At 48.5% G+C, this 23,608-nt stretch overlaps 1 protein-coding gene across 2 annotated transcripts in view; it reads left to right on the forward strand.

Annotated features, from left to right (window-relative positions):
• The first annotated feature begins 3,053 nt into the window (after positions 1 to 3,053).
• The window catches only part of IMMT (inner membrane mitochondrial protein), a 42,716-nt gene continuing 22,161 nt past the window's right edge, over positions 3,054 to 23,608 (forward strand). For both annotated transcript variants that reach the window (XM_066572986.1, XM_066572987.1), the window contains exons 1-2: positions 3,054 to 3,234; positions 18,058 to 18,128. In XM_066572986.1, coding sequence (XP_066429083.1) covers positions 3,190 to 3,234; positions 18,058 to 18,128 — 116 coding nt within the window. In that variant the 5' untranslated portion in view covers positions 3,054 to 3,189. The remainder of the gene's footprint in view (positions 3,235 to 18,057; positions 18,129 to 23,608) is intronic.

The following is a 23,608-nucleotide window of genomic DNA, read 5'->3' on the forward strand; positions in this document are numbered from 1 at the left end:
TGGAAAAAGAAAAAGGGGCCGCGTCATTAAGGGGTTAATTAACTAAAGAAATGTAATACAGTCCCAGATAATTGTAGTAACGGACCAACACACCATAGTAAAAAAAAAAAACAATGAGGTAGAAGCCAATTTTCCCCCTTTAACCCCTTTGTGACCAGCCTATAGTTTTTATTTTTTCTTAATGTCCTGGCTGTCTGGTCACTGGGTTTAATCCTCAGTGCTGTAAGAACAAATTCGCCCTGGGAATTAAAGCTACGTGGTCTGTGGACGTTACAGCTCCCTGCTATCGGCTACCGGAAGTAGCTGACAGTCTGGAGCTGTAAGGGAGGAGCCGCGATGTGCAACCCCTGTTAACGCGATCGCCATTATCCAATGGATAACGGCAATCATATAAAAGTAAACAAAAAGTGAAATAAAGTTAAAGTTTCATCTCCCCTCATGGATCTGATCCATGAGGGGAGCTGAAAGTACTCACCTCTGTCCTCCATGATGTCCCACGATGTTCTTGTACTTCCAGGACCCGATGCCATCTTTTGTGCATGCGCGCCAGAAGTAAAATGTGGGGTGCATGTGCAGAAGGCCTGGGAGATTTAAAATATCCCTGCTCCTGGCTAGCATGAGTAGCCGAGAGCAGGGAGATGTCACCAGGGACCGCTGTATGAGGTTCCCGGTCACATTATCGACGTTATTCAATGGATAATGGTGGTCATGTAAAGTAAAAAAAAGTGTAAAAGAAAAAAAATTAAAACATTTAGGTTTCATCTCCCCTCATGACTCATAAACCAAATTTATCCGCGAACCTTATCCCGGCTTCTGTGCACACGCCCATTGCCAAAATGGCGGACTAATGCGCAGAGCTGCGGCTTGCCGAGATAATTTAAAATCTCCCTACTACTGCCTATAAAACATAGCCGAGAGCCTGGAAAATTCACCCTGGGCTGAGGTATGGGTAACGGTGATCATGTAAAAGTAAAAAAAAGTTAAAGGGGTTGTCTCGCGAAAGCAAGTGGGGTTAAGTACTTCTGTATGGCCATATTAATGCACTTTGTAATATACATCATGCATTAAATATGAGCCATACAGAAGTTATTCACTTACCTGCTCCGTTGCTGGCGTCCCCGTCTCCATGGCTCCATCTAATTTCGGTGGCTTTTTTAGACGCGCTTGCGCAGATGGGTCTTCTCCCTTCGGCTTGGCTCGGCAGTACCGGCGTTTTGGCTCCGCCCCTTGTACGCATCATCGTGTAGCTCCGCCCCCGTCACATGTGCCGATTCCAGCCTCCTGAATTTGTATCCTGGTTTTCCTAGGGGGCTTACTCTTATTCATACGTTATACAACAGCACTATATGCTGGCTAAAGCCAGTACTGTATGAGATGACACATTGGATAGGCTCCGACAGCAGAGAGGCTGGCAATCTACAGTAAGAGAACCCCGACGGACGTCTTCCAACATCGGAGCTGTACAGACTTAAATCATAATGTCTTCAGAGGTCAGACAGTGGATTGGAAAGAGTTAAAGCTTGGTTTGGGCCCTGTTGTGCATACGGACATAAGATTAGGGCCACAATGGGTATCCATTTTGGAGTGAAAGTCTTCATTTATATGTGTGCTGTACAAAAAAACAGTTTTTAAAATGACACAATTGTCCAAAAAATGAAAGTTGTAATTTTTTCCCTCTGCTTTGCTTAGATTCATTCAAAAACTGAGGGGTCAAAATACGCAGTACACCACTAGAAATATATATCTGATCAAAGATTTGTGCAGCATGTTTGCACATATTTGACATACTGTAGTTGAAAATGTGAAAAAAATGTTGACACTTTTAATAAATATACACAAATTCTATCGGTCTATTTTTACCACCAAGATGAAGTACAATATGTGGTTTAAAAACACTGTCAGAATTACTTGGATATGCAAAACCTTTACAGAGTTATTTTATGTTAAAGTGACACGTCAGATTTCCAAAATTTGGCCTGGGCGAGGGCACCCGCACGGAAGATACGCAATTTAAGTCCCCCATAGGGAAGCATGGGCGTCTGGACTGAATTAAAGCATGCAGATTTGTTTTGTGGACCTTTTGGTACGGAAAACAGTCGAAGCATGTTCCATTTCAGTGCGGATTCTGTGGCGTTTGAGTCAGGACAGCCATGATCAGACCGGGTCACACCTTCGTATTCCGGACCCAAAACAGCGTCTGAATTATGGCAGGGGTTCATGTTTGAGAAAGATCCACGATTCATCTGAAAGGTCACTTGAGGCTTTCTGATGGATGAAGGGCGGTTTCACCTCTGCGCTGGTGATTCCGCTTTGCTGCTCTCTTCAGGGAGCAGGAAACCGAACAGGGCCAGACGGACCCCATTGACTATAATGGGGTCCGCCTGCTTTATGCCCAGCTCACGGCTTCTTCTTGCGGTATGTTCAGACGCATTCGTGACGGAACCTCCAGCGCAGGTGTGAAACCGGCCTACCACATATATTTCACATTATCAGGCCGTATTAAACATATTGACTTGCGCTGCATGGAACACAGACACCGCATACGAGTTCTGTGTGACGTGCCGAATACCGCACATTGGCAAGTATTATTCTCACGCAAAAATAAGACATACTGCGATTTTTCCATCTTGCAGCACCTGGGAGAAAAATTTTCCCATTACATACAAGTTTTGAGAGTCTCGTAACACACAAAACGAGCGCGAAAATATCGGCCATGTTAATGCGGCCTTGTATAGAGGCATCAGTACTGTGAGGAGACACCAATGACATGGCTTAACATAGAAAGGCTGTGGCTATGTATAGCTTGGCACTAGACGTATTGTATGAATTACTGTGTACACAGTTACCGGCAAATAATTTATTTTCTTTTGCGCAACTTTCAAAAATCTATTTTTTTTTTATTGAAAATTATATATTTTTCAGAAAGCCATCAATGTCATTTTGTTAGTTGTCATACTGTATTGATAAAGTTGTTTAATTTAAAAAAAATAGATCTAAATGTCAAATATATAATAAAGTTGTTGAAAAAAAAAAAGCAGCACGCTGCTGCCTAGAGGGGGTGTGGTCGGAGCAGGAGGCGTGGGCGGTGTCAGTCCGGGCTGCGCGGTCACTGTTCTCATTCATCCCGTACCGGGACATGTTGTGTTGAGTCGGATACCGGATTGATTAATCCCCGTTACAACAGGGAATATGCTTCGGGTGTGCAGGAAGGTCCGTGCGGCGGCGCAAGCTAAGGTAATACCGCAATAAAGCGTGTTTTATTTACTCTGGGTGTCCAACCGCACTGGGTGGTGGGTGTTGTGGTAGCCTCCGCGCATCTACCAACCTGGGCGGTGGTTAAAGAAGTATCTGTTGGAAGTGTGTATAGAGTTTTACACCGGGCGCTCCGGCCTGCCACCGCATATTGCTTTTGCCTCCAGCCAATCGGCTGTCAGAATAATTACCGCATCAACCAATGACATTGCGCCTTTCTTGCTAATCCAGCCAATCACAGGACGTTTTAATGACCTTTCAACTGGTTACGTAGAAGGGCGGGCGTACCCGTGAGTGACAACTTCACTAACCAATAAGACTTAGTATTTTTCATAGCGGACGTGTTGCTCGTCCAATAGGAAAGCTCGGTTTTGCTAGGTCATACATAGAGTAAGTCCTGAGGACAAATGCTGGAATAGCGGCATGTCAGTGTCAGGACGGAGCTCAGTGACGGGGTGGGGGCCGAGTACTGCAGCTGACTCACCACCAACTGCGGGGGGTTTATAGGGTGGCTGCAGGTAGCCCCAGGAGGACGTGACCTTGTGGCTGTCACTCCCAGTCTCAGGGCCTCAGTGAGTCACTGGGCTCCACACCAGTCCCAGACTGTCTGAGGAATGCCCTCTAAGAGGTGTAGGCCTGCTGCCACCAGCAGGTTGTAATTGTACTGAGGGGAACTGGAGGCTGTAAAGAAGTTTGCAAAACTCTTGCAGTAACGGGGTACCTCGCCGGCGTGCATTGTGGGATGTGACCTTATGGGGACAGCGATCGGGAAATTCCTGCACTCTGTGATATCTGTAACCATCAGGGAAGAAGTGGAATAGCTGTCGGCGTGCGTCCACACCTGGAGGGTCTGATGAAGGGCTTCACACGCATTTGGCACAGATTAACAGCAGTTTTTATCCCGTGACTGAAGAAGCAAAAATGGTGTAAATTTGCTGCTTTTTTTTTTTTTAAGTCTGGGAAATCGGCCACAAATCCACCACATGTAGACGCACCTTTAACGGTGAAATAAGTCTTTAATATACCATATATACTCCAGTATAAGCCTAGTTTCTAAGCACATTTTTTTTTTATGCTTAAAAAGCCCCCCTTGGCTTAGGCCTCATGTCCACGGGCAAAAGAAGAATTAAAATCCGCAGCGGATTTTAACTCTTCTTCTGCCCGCGGATCCGCATCCCATAGGGATGCATTGACCTCCTGCGGGTAGATAAATACCCGCGGATGGTCAATAAAAGTGATTTTTTTTTTTTTTTTAAAAATGGAGCATGAAAAAATCTGGACCATGCTCCATTTTCGTGCGGGTCTCCCGCGGGCTTCTATTGAAGCCTATGGAAGCCGCCCGGATCCGCGGGAGACCAAAATCGGAATTTACTCACCCGCTCCGGATCTTCCCTTCGCCGCGGCTTCATCTTCTCTCCGTCGCGGCCGGATCTTTTTTCTTCGAGCCGGCGCATGCGCGGGGCACGTCACCGACGTGCCCTGCGCATCCGCCGGGCCGACGAAAGAAGATCCGGCCGCGACGCAGAGAAGATGAAGCCGCGGCGAAGGGAAGATCCGGAGCGTGCGAGAGGTAAGTTTATTCTTATTTTTATGCCTCATGTCTGCGGGGCAGGAGGGACCCGCTACGGATTCTCCTTGGAGAATCCGTAGCGGGCCTGATTTTCCCCGTGGACATGAGGCCTTCTACTCGAGTGAGGTAAAAAAAAAAACAAAAACAAAAAAAAAACGCAATACTCACCTCCCAGCGTGCATCTGTGTCCCCGGCGTGATGGTCTTCCTGGCGGAGCGGCAAGCTGCTCGAGAATTCTCCCCGCTGTCATCCCCCTGCTCAGCTTTGAATTATACCGCCATCAGCACTGTGTAGGAAAGCGTGTGATTGGATCGAGCGCCAGCCAATCACAGCCGGCGCTTGATCATTCACAGAATGGCTGTGATTAGTTTATCGAGCGCTGGCTGTGATTGGCTGGCGCTCGATCTAATCACAGCGCTTACTTACACAGCACTGACAACGGGAGAATTGAAAACAGAGCAGAGAGATGACAGCGGGGAGAAGTCTGAAGCAGCTTGCTGCACTGCCGGGCGACCATCGCGCCGGGGACACAGGCTGGGAGGTGAGGATTGCATTTTTTTCTTTACCTAATATATACTCGAGTCTAGCTCGGCTTATACTCAAGTCAATAAGTTTTACCAGTTTTATGTGGTAAAACCTATTGACTCGGCTAATACTCGAGTATATACAGTACTTGCATTTAAGTTTTTTTCCCCAAGGAAATACTATTGAGGCCTATCCTGAGGCTATCTCATCAATGGTTGATCAGCTGGGGTCCACCGCTCGGGTGCCTCGCCAATCTACGGACTGGGTGCCCTCTGTCACTATACACGGGTATGTAGTGTAAGCCGCTGTCTGACCTCTAACTGCAGGTCCAGCTCTCATTAAAATCAATGGGAGCTGCAGTTACAAGTGACGACCACTTAACGGGTCGGAGCAGCAGTTTCTGCTCTGACCGAGTGTGCAGCGGTGCTGTTCGCCCAATGAGCTGGGTCCCAAGTGACAGACCCCAGCCGATTAGCTGTTGACCCATCCTGAGGATAGGTCATCAGTAGTATTTCCCTGGAAACTCCCTTTAAAACTACCCTCCGATCCTGGGACTAGAGGAGGGGAAGCAATATTACCAGGCGGTCTCCTATTTCACAGTTCTGGTAGCTCCCAGCCAACAGTTAAGTCTCCAAGAAAACCTTTACTAAAAGGTGAAACTCCAAAATGGTACCAAAATAAAACTACAGGACGTACTGCAATAAAAATAGCCCTCACATTACTATGTAGACAATAATCAATAGTTAGCGCTCCAGACGGTGGGTATCTTAAAGGTTGGTAAATTGATGGAAAAAAGAAAGCCTTACCAGACGTCGCCGGATAGCCCCTGAGGGGTACCGATACGTCAAAATTCAGAATAGCGCGTATCCCTAGTGGAACCCAGGGAAACTCGAGATGGTCAGAATCCAATACAGGAGAGCGTCATGGTGTGGTTCCAGGCATGTACAGATACCGGAGAATGTGAATCAAGTAGTAAAGATTACCAGCGGGTAATATCGCAGACGTGGCAAGAGGGTAAATTTAGCAATGTATTGATCCAAATGCAATACATTTTGGCTCTAAAATAGTCCTTTCTCAAGCCTTAGAGCCGAAACGCGTTGCATTTGGATCAATGAATTGCTTTATTTACCCTCTTGCCACGTCCGCTATATTACCCGCTGTCTGGGATTCAGGGGTGCCAAGGACAAGGCAGTAAGTTCTTCTTACACCCTTTTTTTTTCTCTAAGCATACACCGAGCGCTGGTCATTTTTACTAATATTTATTACTATGTAGACGGAAGAATAGAAAAGATACGGCGCCCAGACCATTGCAGAAAATTTACTCTTTAAAAGTAGTACAGCAAAAGTAAAACTACATAAACTTCAGAATCTCACATTCCCACAGAATCAGTTATCACGTCAATGTTGCTGTAATGTGCAAGTTGTAGAAACAAATCGCAGCATGCTCCATTTTACCGCGGCTCACACCCGGATGCCCTCCATTCATCTCTCTGGCAGCTTACGATCCGCAGTGCAAGCGCAAATACATTTGTGGATTCAGTGCGGATTTGAAGGTTAAAATCAATGAGGGAGGTGGGGAAAAGGTTGGGAGGGGAAGTTGCGGATTTTTGAATCACAGCGCAATCCATGTGAGAAAAGAAACACGATCTGCTACAAGCAATAAAATAAAAAAAATCAATTTAAAGGGGTTGTCTCGCGCCGAAACGGGGTTTTTTTTTTTTCAATAGGCCCCCCGTTCGGCGCGAGACAAGCCCAAAGAATGGGTTAAAAAAAAAAAGATATATTACTTACCCGAATCCCCGCTCTGCGACGACTTCTTTCTTCCTTCTCCAAGATGGCCGCCGGGATCTTCACCCACGATGCACCGCGGGTCTTCTCCCATGGTGCACCGTGGGCTCTGTGCGGTCCATTGTCGATTCCAGCCTCCTGATTGGCTGGAATCGGCACATGGGGCGGAGCTACGATGACGACGCAGGACCAGCTCTCCGGCACGAGCGGCCCCATTCACCAGGCAGAAGACCGGACTGCGCAAGCGTGTCTAAAAACGCCAGAAGACAGCGAATTTAGATGGATCCATGGCGACGGGGATGCTAGCAACGGAGCAGGTAAGTGAATAACTTCTGTATGGCTCATATTTAATGCACAATGTACATTACAAAGTGCATTAATATGGCCATACAGAAGTGTATAACCCCACTTGCTGCCGCGAGACAACCCCTTTAATAATGACTCTCAGTGCATCTGCTGTGGAAATGAGGCCTTGGGCCCGTAACTACAATGGAAATCCCTTAACGCCTGTGGTGCTGTGACATCTAATGAATATAGGTGCGATGGTGCTGTGACATCTAATGAGTATAGGTGCGATGGTGCTGTCAGGAGACATTTGACATATCACAAGTTTTGATTGCTGGAGTTTGGCTGCTGAGACCCACAGCAGTTGCTTAATGGAAGCTGTTTCGTTCTAGCTATTCCTGGGGATCTCGGCACCTGGGCCTCCAAGGATGCAAACTTTAGACATGTCAAAAGCTTTATGAAAGTGCAGTCACAGTTTGAATGGACAGAATCTGTGATCTGGACTTCTGTAGCGCTGTGTGAGCCATACTCTTAAGGCCCATTCAGATGGCTATATATGTGGCCCTATAAAAGCCTATGAAGCTATCCCCATGCACCTTTTTTTTTTTTTTTAACAGACTGAGCTGTGCAGGAAAAAAAATCATTGCATGTCCTAATATCGCCTGCTTTCACGCACGAGAATAGCACATGCAATGTGTGCAGTATGTGAATATTGGCCAGTACACAGGCAGGTGTCTGTGTGCCATCTGATGCAAGTGGCACAATTTGCATACAATGTTCTGCATAAAGCCTTACAAGCATGTGGAGCAATGGGTTAAAGCGCAGTTCACACTGGCACTGATCTCTCTCTCTCAAACCCGCTCCCCTCCGTGCCCACCCCCTCCCCCCCCCCCCCCCCCCCCCCCCGAGTCTTCAGGGACGAGCCAGCAGTTACTCGAAAAAGGCGATGCTCTCTCGAGTAAATCGCCTTAACGAGTATGCTCCCTCGTCTCTAGACACAACGGTGCTGGATATTCTTGAAATCCTGTTTGTGTCTAAGAAGTGCCGGCCCTGTCTAGTTTTCCCAGTACAGCCCTTTTTTCCTAGGTGGATGCATATGAGCTGCACAGATCCCGGGCACGATGCTTCTGCCATGGAACACTTGAGTCACCATGGAAAACCACAGTGTATTTCAGTGAGATTGTGACTATTTCGCCAGCTCCTGCCTGCAGTCCTGTTGTTTAATTGCACACTTCTTTTCATCACATTGCACTTTTTATTTGCATTGATCCCCGTGTCCACATCGTGGTACTGCTGTTCAGACTACGCTGGCAAAGAACAAAGACCCAGACAATAGTTGACAGCTCGCTCTTTCCAGCTGATTGCCTATGTCTGTGGATACAAGAATACAAATACTGCAAAATGTCCTACAACCTGGCAAGATTATTTCTATGTGTTTTATGTTCACCCCTCTCCTATCAAGTTTCAGAATACTTCTTTGAGCAGTAGAGACAATTTCCATCTCTGGCATAGGGGTCTGAACATTTTTTTCGTTACATAGCATCAGGTCTCCCTGCCTGTTTTCACACAGCTGTTGTAGCCACTAATATGGAAGCTCGCTATATACAGATTTAACCCCCCTACAGATTAGGAAGAGCTGATAAATGGCTGTAGCTCTGGTTCTATCAGTGCTACCACATGCTATTTGTAAGCAAAGAGTATTGGCTTTAAACTGATACCAGAAGCTTGTCTGCAGCACTGATGGCATCAGAGCTACAGCTGTTTGAAGTGGGGTTGGGAATACTGAATTTACAGCTGTCGTTTCAGTGTGTGTGGAGGTTGGCAGCGGACAAGTGGACAGTAGAGAAGATCTGTGATTCTCCTGTCCTTTCCCCTGTCTGAGTGGAGGGTAGTTCATGTAATCTCCCCCATTACCAATTGGAGAACATACTTGTTCTGTCACATATGGGGGTCTTTTTTTCTCGACTACAAAAAAGTGAGAAGATGAGCACTTGCTTGTTTAATCAATCCTCTTTGCTGTCTAACCCTGTAAATGTCACTGTTGCTGCTGCCTACAGAATCTAAATATCTTTACCGAAAAATGTAATAGCTTTTTTTCCTCCTTAGGCCTAATGCACACAACCATATTGGCACCGTGGGAACCGGAGCTCCGGATCCCACAGCAAACACAGCCCCATAGCACATGCATTGAAAAATGCATTTCAATGCCCACGAGGGGAAATCAACTGATATTCCGCTCGCAGGGTGGAAATCACGGCATGTCCTATTTCAATGAGCATGTGTAGCTGTGCGCCAGCCGGCACATCCGCAGCGCAGAGTGAAGAGGGCTGGACAGGTAAGCCGGAGGTCCCTGCAGAGGCATAGGGTCGCATCCCGCTGCGAGAATCGCAGTCGGAATCTGACCTGCCCGTCTGCATTCGGCCTTATACAGTGTTAAATACTGAAGAAATAAAAAAAACACAAAATAACTACACATAATTGGTATCGCCATATCTGTAACTTCCTGGCCTATAAAATATTACATTTCTTTATGCAGCATGGTAAATTCAGTAAATAGGAAGAAGCCAAAATAGTAGTTTTGTGCTCATTTCACTTCCCCAAAACAGGAATAAAAAGTAACCAAAAAGATACATAAATGTCAAAATGGTACCAATAATTCCAAGTCATCCTGCGAAAAAGGGCTTGTACATCTGTCAATGACAAAATAAAATAGCTTTGGTCCTGGACTGGGGTGACACACGAGAAGTCTATTTGTGTTAAGACACTTTTTTTCTTTTATATTGTGCAAAAGTAATAAAACCTCTATAAATTTGGTGTTGTCATAATCGTGATGACCCGTAGTATAAAGATAAAATATGTATACCACATGGTGAACGCCCTAATTATAAATCCCAAAAAACAATGGTGGAATTGCTTTTTTTCCATTGCTCTGCAGAAAAAAATACTTCTTGAATACATTATATGTACCTGAAAATGGTTCCTATAGAAACTAGAACTTGTCTTGTACAGCTACAGGGACCAAAAAAAATTAAATGTTGTGAACGCCAGAGCACAAAAAGGAAAACTATTCATTGGTTTTTAGCCACTTAAGGACATTTTTTTTCCTTCCATTTCGGTTTTCCGCCCCCATTGTATAAAAGAAAATCGTAACTCCTTTATTTATCGACATCCCTGTCTGAGGGCCTGTTTTTTGCCATAAATATACTAAAAAACTTCTAAGTAGAGTAAAATAAAAGAAAAAACCCCCCACTAAATTCTGCCATCATCCGGTGCATCTTGTTTCTATGGCGCACAAACTGCAACAAAAATGAAAACCTAAATCTGTGGGTCAGTACAATTATTACAATACCAAACTGATTTTTCTTTTTTACTGTACTGCTATGATGGAATGCCATAGCGTTACATCATACTGCGATCAGGCAGGCATTGTATCAAGCCACGCCATGGGGGGAGCTGTACGGGACTGCCGAACATCATTTGGGGGACTTAAATGCCGCTGTCAGAATTGACCACGGCATTTAAAGGGTTAACGGCTCAGCCACACGGCTTATTGGAGGTGTTGCTGCCAGGTGTTGGCTGTAGCAAACAGCCGGTGCCTGCGTTGTACGGAGGAGGGAGATCGCCCCATAAATGTGTGTTCTATAGCGTTAAGGGGTTAAACCGAAATTGGTGTTCACTGAGGGGTTAAAAATGGACATGTCAGGACTGAGACATAAATTCAAAATCTATAATTAAAAATTAAATTTTTTGTGAGGGTCTTTCCAATTTTCTTGTGTTAAAGGGGTTGTCCCGCGCCGAAACGTTTTTTTGTTTTTTTTTCAATAGGCCCCCCGTTCGGCGCGAGGCAAACCCGATGCAGGGGTAAAAAAAAAAAACGGATAGTACTTACCCGAATCCCCGCGCTGCGGCGACTTCTTACTTACCTTGCTAAGATGGCCGCCGGGATCTTCACCCACGGTGGACCGCAGGTCTTCTCCCATGGTGCACTGTGGGCTCTGTGCGTTCCATTGCCGATTCCAGCCTCCTGATTGGCTGGAATCGGCACACGTGACGGGGCGGAGCTACGAGGAGCAGCTCTCTGGCACGAGCGGCCCCATTCAGAAGGGAGAAGACCGGACTGCGCAAGCGCGTCTAATCGGGTGATTAGACGCTGAAATTAGACGGCACCATGGAGACGAGGACGCTAGCAACGGAACAGGTAAGTGAATAACTTCTGTATGGCTCATAATTAATGCACGATGTATATTACAAAGTGCATTAATATGGCCATACAGAAGTGTATAGACCCACTTGCTTTCGCGGGACAACCCCTTTAAGGCTCCCTCACATGGGCCTATGTTTAGTTATTATGCACGTATTTGTTACATGCATAGAATGCAGTGAATAGACAGTAATGTGTATTTACTGCATATTATATGCACCCATGGGCTATGATGGTGCATATTAAGCACCAATATAGGACCTGCTGCTTTTCTTTCATGTCCGTGAGAAACGCAGTTCTGAGTGGCCTAATGTAAATCAGTGCACATAATACACAGCCAAAATACCCTCATGTGATTGAGCCCCTAGGGGGTATGGGATCTGGCTAAGATGTCCATTCAGTAGTTTTTCTACACCGCGCCCCTCCCGGCCGCCTACAACACAGATCCATTCCCGTGGATGTCTTTGAACATTGAGTCTTCAACAGCTTTTCTGTAGAAGAAAAATCCAGCAATCGAACTCCTACTGATTAGGAAGTGATTCTACGGGCTTATTCAGACCTCCTCTGCAGGAGGGACAGAGCGGGAGCAGTGCAATGAGCTCCTGCCCCCGCTCTGCCCTATCTCCACCTCCTCTCTGACCCTCCCCACTGTTAGCAATGGGAGGGTTGGGACGGGGGTGGAGCTAAGTGCTGCCCGCCGCACCCTCTCCCATTGCAAATAGTGGAGAGGAGTGGGAGCTCAGTGTACTGCTTCTGTCCCGCCTCCTCCCCCTGCAGAGATAGACGCCGTATATCGGCCGGGCGTGAAAACCCAGCCGATACATGAATGTCTGAATAAGCCCTACTACGGTAGCGGGGAAAATGCTTTTATGTTTTTAAGTGGGGCTTGTATAAATCCAGATCGAGCAAATATCCCCAATAATGATCGTCTGATTGCTATGATAATACATTGAATCCAACGGGTAGTAATCAACTTCTGCGCCTGATACAATGATCTCTGAATCCCCAAAAGAGTCTGCCCACCAACAATATCCAAAAGTCATGCAATCCCAGACCGTACGCATTAAATCTGCACCAGCCATGTGTTCCTTTTTTCCTCCTTTCATCCCTCTCTCATACCGTTATAGGGGGGCTACAATGTGACATTTTAGAAACCAATCTACCATTTAACCCCACTAGAGATGAGCGAGCATACCGCTAAGGACAAATACTTGAGCAAGTATCTGCCTGGTCGTCCGCAAAGAATTGGGTGCCGACGGGGGTGAGCGGTGGGTTGCGGGAGTGAGCGGGGGAAGATAGAGAGATATCCCCCCCCCCCCCCCCCCCCCGTCACCCGCTGGCACCCAAATCTTTGCAGATGAGTAGGCAGATGCTCGAAAAGGACGATACTCGCTCGAGTATTTGTCCTTAAGAAGTATGCTCGCTCATCTCTTTACCCCACTACATTGCTTTCTCCCCACCCTTTCAACTGATTCAATTGAGACACCAAAAACATATCCGAACATTTGGATTTGCCAGACTGTTTATCCTTTTTGAAGGATCGCCAGTTTAATTCTAGCAAAGGAAAGGAAAATGGTGGTATAAACACAAAAGATTAAAAAAAAAATTATATATATATATATATATATATATATATATACACAGGTACAAATTGCAATGAACAAAAAATGAACGGTTCTCGCATAAGGAGGAATCTATTATGAGAATATCCACTGGGAGGTGGAGAGCAGCAGACCCCAAAACAAACACACCAGATACACTAAACAGGGATTGGGGAGAAAAAAGACAAAGAACCAATGAAAAAGCAAGTTTATAGCGGGACTGCGCTCCTTACGCAATCATGTGTAAATAAACCGCCTTGCCTCCGACATTAAGGCCCCCTGTCCACAGGTGTTGCGGTATCCCGCGGCGGATCTCAGACGCAGGAGCCGGCAGACAGGCTGACCTATGGAGATCTATCTGACATATGGGGGCGATTCGCAGCATGCTGCGAATTGACGGCCGCGAGCGGAGAATCACAATGCTTCTCTGCTTGTGGACAGGGGGCCGGCGCTTTCCATAGCAACGCTACGGAAAGCTTCAGCCTGCGTGATTCGCCAGCGATTTACCGACGGCGAATTCACGGTCGTGGACAGGGGGCCTAAATAGAGCAGTTTTACCCTCACCACACATTTCTCACTGAAGCCCATCCTATGAAGAACGACCCACAAATAATTCCTCTCAACACTGTCAAAAGCTTTGGCAGCGCCGAGTGAAAAACCAGCCCTGCTCCCGCAAACTCGATGATTCGCCTGACGATTCAGATCCAACCTCCTTAAACTAATAGCCGTTGATTTGTTTTGGCATGAGGCCAGACTGATCCTCATGTATTAAATGCGTCTTTACTGAAAGAAACCTATTCGTAAGTACCTTTGCCAAGATTTTACCATCAGTGGTCAACAGAGATGGGAATCGGGAAGAGACAAATCCTTTCCCGGTATAGGAATGAAGACCATCATAGCATCTCTCATTGATGGTGGAAGGATGCCGCCCTGCAATGATTCACCCAACGCCAGCCGTCATGCAATGATTCACCCAACGCCAGCCGTCATGCAATGATTCACCCAACGCCAGCCGTCATGCAGTGATTCACCCAACGCCAGCCGTCATGCAGTGATTCACCCAACGCCAGCCGTCATGCAGTGATTCACCCAACGCCAGCCGTCATGCAGTGATTCACCCAACGCCAGCCGTCATGCAGTGATTCACCCAACGCCAGCCGTCATGCAGTGATTCACCCAACGCCAGCCGTCATGCAGTGATTCACCCAACGCCAGCCGTCATGCAGTGATTCACCCAACGCCAGCCGTCATGCAGTGATTCACCCAACGCCAGCCGTCATGCAGTGATTCACCCAACGCCAGCCGTCATGCAGTGATTCACCCAACGCCAGCCGTCATGCAGTGATTCACCCAACGCCAGCCGTCATGCAGTGATTCACCCAACGCCAGCCGTCATGCAGTGATTCACCCAACGCCAGCCGTCATGCAGTGATTCACCCAACGCCAGCCGTCATGCAGTGATTCACCCAACGCCAGCCGTCATGCAGTGATTCACCCAACGCCAGCCGTCATGCAGTGATTCACCCAACGCCAGCCGTCATGCAGTGATTCACCCAACGCCAGCCGTCATGCAGTGATTCACCCAACGCCAGCCGTCATGCAGTGATTCACCCAACGCCAGCCGTCATGCAGTGATTCACCCAACGCCAGCCGTCATGCAGTGATTCACCCAACGCCAGCCGTCATGCAGTGATTCACCCAACGCCAGCCGTCATGCAGTGATTCACCCAACGCCAGCCGTCATGCAGTGATTCACCCAACGCCAGCCGTCATGCAGTGATTCACCCAACGCCAGCCGTCATGCAGTGATTCACCCAACGCCAGCCGTCATGCAGTGATTCACCCAACGCCAGCCGTCATGCAGTGATTCACCCAACGCCAGCCGTCATGCAGTGATTCACCCAACGCCAGCCGTCATGCAGTGATTCACCCAACGCCAGCCGTCATGCAGTGATTCACCCAACGCCAGCCGTCATGCAGTGATTCACCCAACGCCAGCCGTCATGCAGTGATTCACCCAACGCCAGCCGTCATGCAGTGATTCACCCAACGCCAGCCGTCATGCAGTGATTCACCCAACGCCAGCCGTCATGCAGTGATTCACCCAACGCCAGCCGTCATGCAGTGATTCACCCAACGCCAGCCGTCATGCAGTGATTCACCCAACGCCAGCCGTCATGCAGTGATTCACCCAACGCCAGCCGTCATGCAGTGATTCACCCAACGCCAGCCGTCATGCAGTGATTCACCCAACGCCAGCCGTCATGCAGTGATTCACCCAACGCCAGCCGTCATGCAGTGATTCACCCAACGCCAGCCGTCATGCAGTGATTCACCCAACGCCAGCCGTCATGCAGTGATTCACCCAACGCCAGCCGTCATGCAGTGATTCACCCAACGCCAGCCGTCATGCAGTGATTCACCCAACGCCAGCCGTCATGCAGTGATTCACCCAACGCCAGCCGTCATGCAGTGATTCACCCAACGCCAGCCGTCATGCAGTGATTCACCCAACGCCAGCCGTCATGCAGTGATTCACCCAACGCCAGCCGTCATGCAGTGATTCACCCAACGCCAGCCGTCATGCAGTGATTCACCCAACGCCAGCCGTCATGCAGTGATTCACCCAACGCCAGCCGTCATGCAGTGATTCACCCAACGCCAGCCGTCATGCAGTGATTCACCCAACGCCAGCCGTCATGCAGTGATTCACCCAACGCCAGCCGTCATGCAGTGATTCACCCAACGCCAGCCGTCGTCCTGCAGTGATTCACCCAACGCCAGCCGTCGTCCTGCAGTGATTCACCCAACGCCAGCCGTCGTCCTGCAGTGATTCACCCAACGCCAGCCGTCGTCCTGCAGTGATTCACCCAACGCCAGCCGCCGTCCTGCAGTGATTCACCCAACGCCAGCCGCCGTCCTGCAGTGATTCACCCAACGCCAGCCGCCGTCCTGCAGTGATTCACCCAACGCCAGCCGCCGTCCTGCAGTGATTCACCCAACGCCAGCCGCCGTCCTGCAGTGATTCACCCAACGCCAGCCGCCGTCCTGCAGTGATTCACCCAACGCCAGCCGCCGTCCTGCAGTGATTCACCCAACGCCAGCCGCCGTCCTGCAGTGATTCACCCAACGCCAGCCGCCGTCCTGCAGTGATTCACCCAACGCCAGCCGCCGTCCTGCAGTGATTCACCCAACGCCAGCCGCCGTCCTGCAGTGATTCACCCAACGCCAGCCGCCGTCCTGCAGTGATTCACCCAACGCCAGCCGCCGTCCTGCAGTGATTCACCCAACGCCAGCCGCCGTCCTGCAGTGATTCACCCAACGCCAGCCGCCGTCCTGCAGTGATTCACCCAACGCCAGCCGCCGTCCTGCAGTGATTCACCCAACGCCAGCCGCCGTCCTGCAGTGATTCACCCAACGCCAGCCGCCGTCCTGCAGTGATTCACCCAACGCCAGCCGCCGTCCTGCAGTGATTCACCCAACGCCAGCATATCCTGGTAGCGCCTAAATTCATCTGGAAGAACATCCAACCCAGGCGACTCTTCATTAGGAAGTGTTCCTACCACATCCCTCAACTCGCTCAATGTCAAAGGAGCCTCTAAGATCACTCTCTGATCATCAAAGTTGGCAACTGCACCCAAACCAAATATAAGGATCTTCACAATCCACACAACTTAGAAGCATACAGGTTTTTAAAATACAGAAAAGTGTCTTCAAAATGTAATCCTTTTTTTATAGCCATGAGACCTTCCCAATGCTGCCACATACGATGATGATTACTGTGCCTTAATAATAGACCCCCTGCGCCCCCTTCATAAAAAGGTGCTTATTTTTTGCAACAATTTTCAGATGATCCGCAAGTTGAGTATTACCAATTGATGTCTGCCTGGTTAGTTATGTATACATTCATATACACACACGCTTGCTCTGCATCCAAAGCTCATCGCTGAAGGACTCTATTGACCTCCCGAGACTCAGACGTATGTGAGCTAATCTTCTGTATATAACGACCCCTTTCAAGTTGGAAAGTATTCGCAGTAGTGTATGCAGATACCTGAGCGCCATCATGAAGCGCACGTGTGCTGCGGCTTCTTTCCTCCTCATCGCAACTTGGTTACACAATAAACCAGCCTCAGCTATCACTGCTCCTCTGCGGTTGTGCTCCCCCACGACAAGAGCCATAGTACAGCACAACCAAAGGCCCAGGAACCAGCAAGGCAGCCAGGACAGCAGAGTTAAAAGCGCTGCCTCAGGGGAAAAAAACCAAGCTAGCATAACAGATGAGAGCTCTCCTGGTGTGTCTCCACTGCTTACATCACTCCTAGGCTGCACCCATCTGTCGCGGCACGCTCCAGGCCGCACGCATCTGTCGCGGCACGCTCCTAGGCGGCGCCCATCTGTCGCGGCACGCTCCTAGGCGGCGCCCATCTGTCGCGGCACGCTCCTAGGCCGCACGCATCTGTCGCGGCACGCTCCTAGGCCGCACGCATCTGTCGCGGCACGCTCCTAGGCCGCACGCATCTGCTACCACAAAATCCACCACAAATCTGCTTCATGTAAACGCACCCTTAGACCCTGAGGAAAGATTTGGCGGTTCTAGTATCTCCTTCCAAAGTGCAGTCTGTCCCTTGGAGGGGGATCTGTGATATTTGTCCCCTTTATTACTATTTACTGGCTTCATTTTGACTGTTGCTTCAGGTTTTAGCGCTGACGTGCAGCAATTTTCACAACTTTCCTCCTGCCAACACTTAATGTATTGCTAAAATAATACGTTGATAATAGCTTTTACGCCATCAGCTTTGGTTGTTTTGACACCTTTTTCTCCTCTTTTGCAGGAATGCCTGTGTGCAAAGACGTCCCTTAATCCCCTTCGTGCAACGAGGGCTTACTCTACAGAATCCTCTGGGTATGGTGTTTGCTATACTGGTTTTTACATTTCTTGCATGCAGCCTGGGCGTTCTGCGGGGGCGGGCTGATCTTTAGGGCTGTGCCAAGGCAGGACTCTTCTAGGGTTCTCCATGGGTAACTTATGGAAGGTATGGAGGTCTGACCTCCGGGACAGAACAGAATGCCCAGTAGCACTACTCTGTGTGGCTGTGTCTGATATATAGTTCAGCCCCAGTGACCGTTAGCACATGCACAGTGTTTTGAGGCACTGCAGGGGAAGGCTTTGCTGCTTAGAGCGTATTGTGAAGTCCTCCAGGATGATCCATGGGCAGTGCCGTGGTTGGTATTGTCTTGCAACGCTGGGGTCCTTCTTTTCAATCTGACTGAGGGCAACACCTGCATGGAGTTTGTATATATGTTCTTCCTGTTATTGCATGAGTTTCCCCCAGGTATTCCAGTCGCCTCCAACAAGCCAAAAATCTACTGTTGGGTTATTTGGCCCTAGTGTGTGAGAGAAACTAGGAAATTAGTTAGTGGGCGTCATTAGGGACGGGCTGATGGAAAGAGGTGCCAATTTTCTTAAGGTGCTATATAAGCAACAGAAATAATCTTTAGCATCCTGTTGTAAGGATAAAAACCTGCAGCGCTTGTAAGTCTATAAACGCTGCTCAGCGCAACAGGTTGACCCAGCTGGTCCTATGGGAACAAATCCAATGTGCTTTATCCCTGCTCCCAAGAAAATTGTCAGCCGACTGCAGGAAATGCGAAAAAATGGCTGCTGCCTTGCAACCTGCGAGCTGCCCAACTTAGAATACAGAAGGATGGGTTGTACAGAGCGTGAGACTGGAGGGAGGGGGTCGGGGCGTGAGACTGGAGGGAGGGGGTCGGGGCGTGAGACTGGAGGGAGGGGGTCGGGGCGTGAGACTGGAGGGAGGGGGTCGGGGCGTGGGGCTGGAGGGAGGGGGGTCGGGGCGTGGGGCTGGAGGGAGGGGGGTCGGGGCGTGGGGCTGGAGGGAGGGGGGTCGGGGCGTGGGGCTGGAGGGAGGGGGGTCGGGGCGTGGGGCTGGAGGGAGGGGGGTCGGGGCGTGGGGCTGGAGGGAGGGGGTCGGGGCGTGGGGCTGGAGGGAGGGGGGTCGGGGCGTGGGGCTGGAGGGAGGGGGGTCGGGGCGTGGGGCTGGAGGGAGGGGGTCGGGGCGTGGGGCTGGAGGGAGGGGGGTCGGGGCGTGAGGCTGGAGGGAGGGGGGTCGGGGCGTGAGGCTGGAGGGAGGGGGGTCGGGGCGTGATACCTAAGGGCTTAGGGCTCATTCACACAGGCGTATTTGTGCTGAGTATTACGCATTGGTTTACATTGGTTCGTTCAGACCTGCGTTTTCTATGCACATATGTTGGGGCAGGCTCACGAGTCTAATTTAACAGCACGTGATGGAGTCCATGAAAGTACATGAATTTTCATTGATCCGCTCACAGTTGCTAGTGATAGAACCCTATTGTTCTCTATGGGCACGTAATAAACGCTGTACATACACAACGTCGCTAAGCAACAGAGCAGGAAATAAAAAAGTAACAAAAAAAAAAAGAGGCAGACTGCGCCTGATGGCACTCGTGAGATATGCTATCATGCGCAAACAAAAATCACTGCGATACGCCGGCACGAACATCGTTTTACCGCCTGCTCGTATGAGCTCGGCCTTACACACGTGTGGGGGGAAAAATGCAGCTTGTCATATTTTGGTGTATATTACGCAACAAAATATCCCATTAATCAATGGGGTCGGTTAAGTGAGCAGCGAGACACTCTTGTGTTTTCTTGGTTTATTTTTATTTTTTTTTGCTGCGTGTAAATGCGTCCGCAAAAAAGCCAGCATTATGCAGGGAATATACATGGTCCGGTCACATAAATATACTGTCCCAGAACAAGATACCAATACGCTCGTATAAGTGGGCCCTAACTGCTGGTTCCTGGCAGCCTGAAGAGGATTCGGATTGCGTTGTTAGACTCCTCCCCTGCCTGAAGCCACACCTTCTCTCGGGTCTCGGGCGGCACAAACCGCACTAACTACCTTCTAGGATGGGTTTTCACAGGCTGCATGGACAGAGGCAATATTTTTCCCTTCCTGAAGAAACTCTTTAAAGAAACGCTCATGTTTTGGTCCCGGTCCGGTTGGGGTATATTACCTGTCGTTGGTCTTCTCTGCCGTTTTTGCCAGTTCAGGGTGCCCAAGATAGCTGCCACCATCTTCTAACTACCTAATACACAGTGTGCACTGCTTGTGATCCGCGCCGGGCAGTCGGAGGGCAGATATTGTGCATTAGTAGTCTAACATTACCAATACACTGTTGGTCATTAGGTAGTCTAAGGCTGGGTTCACACTTGGCGTATTCCCGTCGGAAATCTCGCGGTTTGGCCGCAGCAAAAAATGTGAGATTTCCGCCGGGAGAACCGCCGCGGTTCAAGCCGCGGCGGCTTTGAAGCGGCCCGGCCGCTTGCTTTTCCGTTGCGGCTGGCTCTCCCATAGAGGAGAGCGCGGCCGTGACATAAATAAACAAAAAAGAAAAGATAAACAGACATGCTCAATCTTTGGAAACCGCGGCCTCCGCAGCCGCAGTTTCAACCGGATTTACCGCTGCAGATTAGCCGTCCCGTGTGGACGAGATTTCTGAGAAATCTCATCCACACGGCTGGCTAATCCCGAGATTAGCGGCCGCGGGCGGTTTTGCCGCGGGCGGATCTGCTGTGGCAAAACCGCGGCAAATCCGCCCTGTGTGAACCCGGGCTAAAGGTTGTGTCAGCCATCTTGGGTGGTCAAAAAAGGGGCACCGAATAGACAGTACAGAGAGACAGCAGAGACCATCAACTACTGGTAATATACTGAATTGTCCTGAAACCAGAGGGGCTGTAAGGTGTTCATATGATTGGGGCAGATGTGATGTTAATGAAGGAGCAGTCACATGGGAGTTCACATTGCAGATGAGGTTGGGGGGGGGGGGGGGGCATGGCGTCCACTGTCAAATACATGTGATTTTAATATTTTTTTATTGAAATCTATGGAGTGGCATCATATGTCGAAACAGACAGGAGTCAGTTTGCCAAATTTTTTTAAGGCTTTTTTCTTAGATCTGTATCGCCGTAGGGTCCCATCGGGCTGTGCTGTTGGCGTGTGTTTTAGGAGAGTATAAGTAGTTGCGATGCGTTGTGTAGGTCCCGTATAGATTACCGCATCCTGCAGGTCTGGAGACGCCGCGTCCTTGATGGCCTCTCACCATATAGGTAGCATGAACCCTCGGCACGTAATGTACACGCCAGCGCCAACCACAGAGGTTTCCATTACAGCAGCGAGTACTCCGCTCACTCCCGTCTTCTGAGCAGAGGGATAGTTCCACTGAATGAAGGGTAATGCCACCAGTTCTAGTCTACATAGTGGCTACAGGTCCGCAGTGCAGATACCCCCAGCACTAACTCCATGCAGGATAGGTTAGAGAGGGGAAGACCAGTTAGTAGTCCGTTCCTGTAATCAAGCAGAGAGTGGGTCAGGGCAACAATAAGAGTTTTAATAGGTAAAGACGGAATCTGGAGATGTTTTTTGAGATATGGGTGACCTGAGCGTGCAAGTGACTGACCATAAGGAGCAAAACAGAGGTCTGAGTAAAATTTGACCCCCCCCCCCCCCTCCCCCCCCAAGCCAGCGGATGTGCTGCTGAGGAGTCATAGCAGTGCCGCTCATGGAGATTGAGATATTAGGATTAGGTATGTTAGAGGGCAGGAACACAAGAAGTTTGGTCTGGTGTGATCTGTCAAGGAGAAGTATATAATTGGGTGTCATCCTTGTAGAGATGGCATTCAAAGCCAAATACTGCTAAGTTTGTCCTATCAGGACTGTGTGGATGAGGAAAAAAGGGCAGAGTAGTAAATTCCGAGCGTAATCTTATAATGGACAAAGTTTGCTAACATCTGCGATTTCCTGCACAGGTGTTCAGCGCATCTAGAACATTGCTAAAGGAAACAAGTTTTAAGGGGACATGATGGAAACCTTTATATATGTTACAGGAAGGGAGAGGGGTGACATGATAGAAACCTTTATACATAGAATCATAGAGTTGGAAGGGTCCTCCAGGGTCATCGGGTCCAACCCCCTGCTCACTGCAGGATTCACTAAATCATCCCAGACAGATATTTGTCCTGCATTTGTTTGAACACTTCCTTTGAAGGAGAACTCACCACCTTTTGTGGTAACCGGTTCCACTCATTGATCACCCTCACTGTCAGAAGGTTTTTTTTCTATTATCTAATCTGTGTCTCCTCCCTTTCAGTCTCATCCCATTGCTTCTGGTCTTTCGTTGTACAAATGAGAATAGGGCTGATCCCTCTGCACTGTGACAGCCCTTCAGATATTTGTAGACTGCTATTAAGTCTCCTCTCAGCCTTCTTTTTTGCAAGCTAAACATTCCCAGCTCCTTTAACCGTTCCTCATAGGACATGATTTGCAGACCGCTCACCATCTTGGTAACTCTTCTCTGAACTTGCTGCAGTTTGTCGATGTCTTTTTTTTTTTTTTTTTTTTTTTTTTTTAAAGTGTGGTGCCCAGAACTGGACACAGTATTCCAGATGAGGTCTGACTAAGGAAGAGTAGAGGGGGATAATGACCTCACGTGATCTAGACTCTATGCTTCTCTTAATACATCCCAGAATTGTGTTTGCTTTTTGGCTGCTGCATCACATTGTTGACTTATGTTCAGTCTATGATCTATTAGTATACCCAAGTCTTTTTCACATGTGTTGCTTAGCCAATCTCCTTGTTAAATAACATTCTGCTAGTCGCCGCCCACTGTTCAAGCTTTTCTAGATCTTTTTGAATACTCTCCCTTTCGTCGCTAGTGTTAGCTATCGCTCCTAGCTTTGTGTCGTTGGCAAATTTGATCAGTTTCCCATCAATTCCCTTCTCCAGATCATCTATAAAAATGTTAAACAACACTGGGCCTAGGACAGAGCCTTGTGGTGCCCCACTTGATACATTCTTCCACTAGGATGTAATTCATTTATACTTTGAGACTTGAATTCATTTAAGTTAGGTAAGCGCTGCGGAAGATGTTGGCACTATACAAATAAAGATTATTATATTATTATTATTAGTGTCCCCTCACCCTCTCTCTGCTTATAGATAGCCTGCATTCTTTTATTCCCCCAATAGCATAGAGAAGATCAGTTGATGTTCCGTCTACTTTCTGAGAGAAAACGGATAAAAAATAGGAATTTAAAAGTTCGACCTTCTCAGCATCATTCTTAACCAATTTACTATTTTCATCCTGTAAGCATACAAGAGCATCTTTGACTTTTCTTTTGATATACCCCCAAAATCCATGTTTATTGCTTTTGGCCTCCGTTGCAAATTCAATTCATTATTAGCTTTAGCTTTTCTGACACTTGCCCCTACAGTTTCTGCAGACTGCATTATATTCTTCTTTAGATATTCCACCCTCTTTCCATTTGATGCACACTTTAAA

This window comes from Eleutherodactylus coqui, chromosome 7, assembly GCF_035609145.1.
Source record: "Eleutherodactylus coqui strain aEleCoq1 chromosome 7, aEleCoq1.hap1, whole genome shotgun sequence".
Lineage (NCBI taxonomy): Eukaryota > Metazoa > Chordata > Amphibia > Anura > Eleutherodactylidae > Eleutherodactylus > Eleutherodactylus coqui.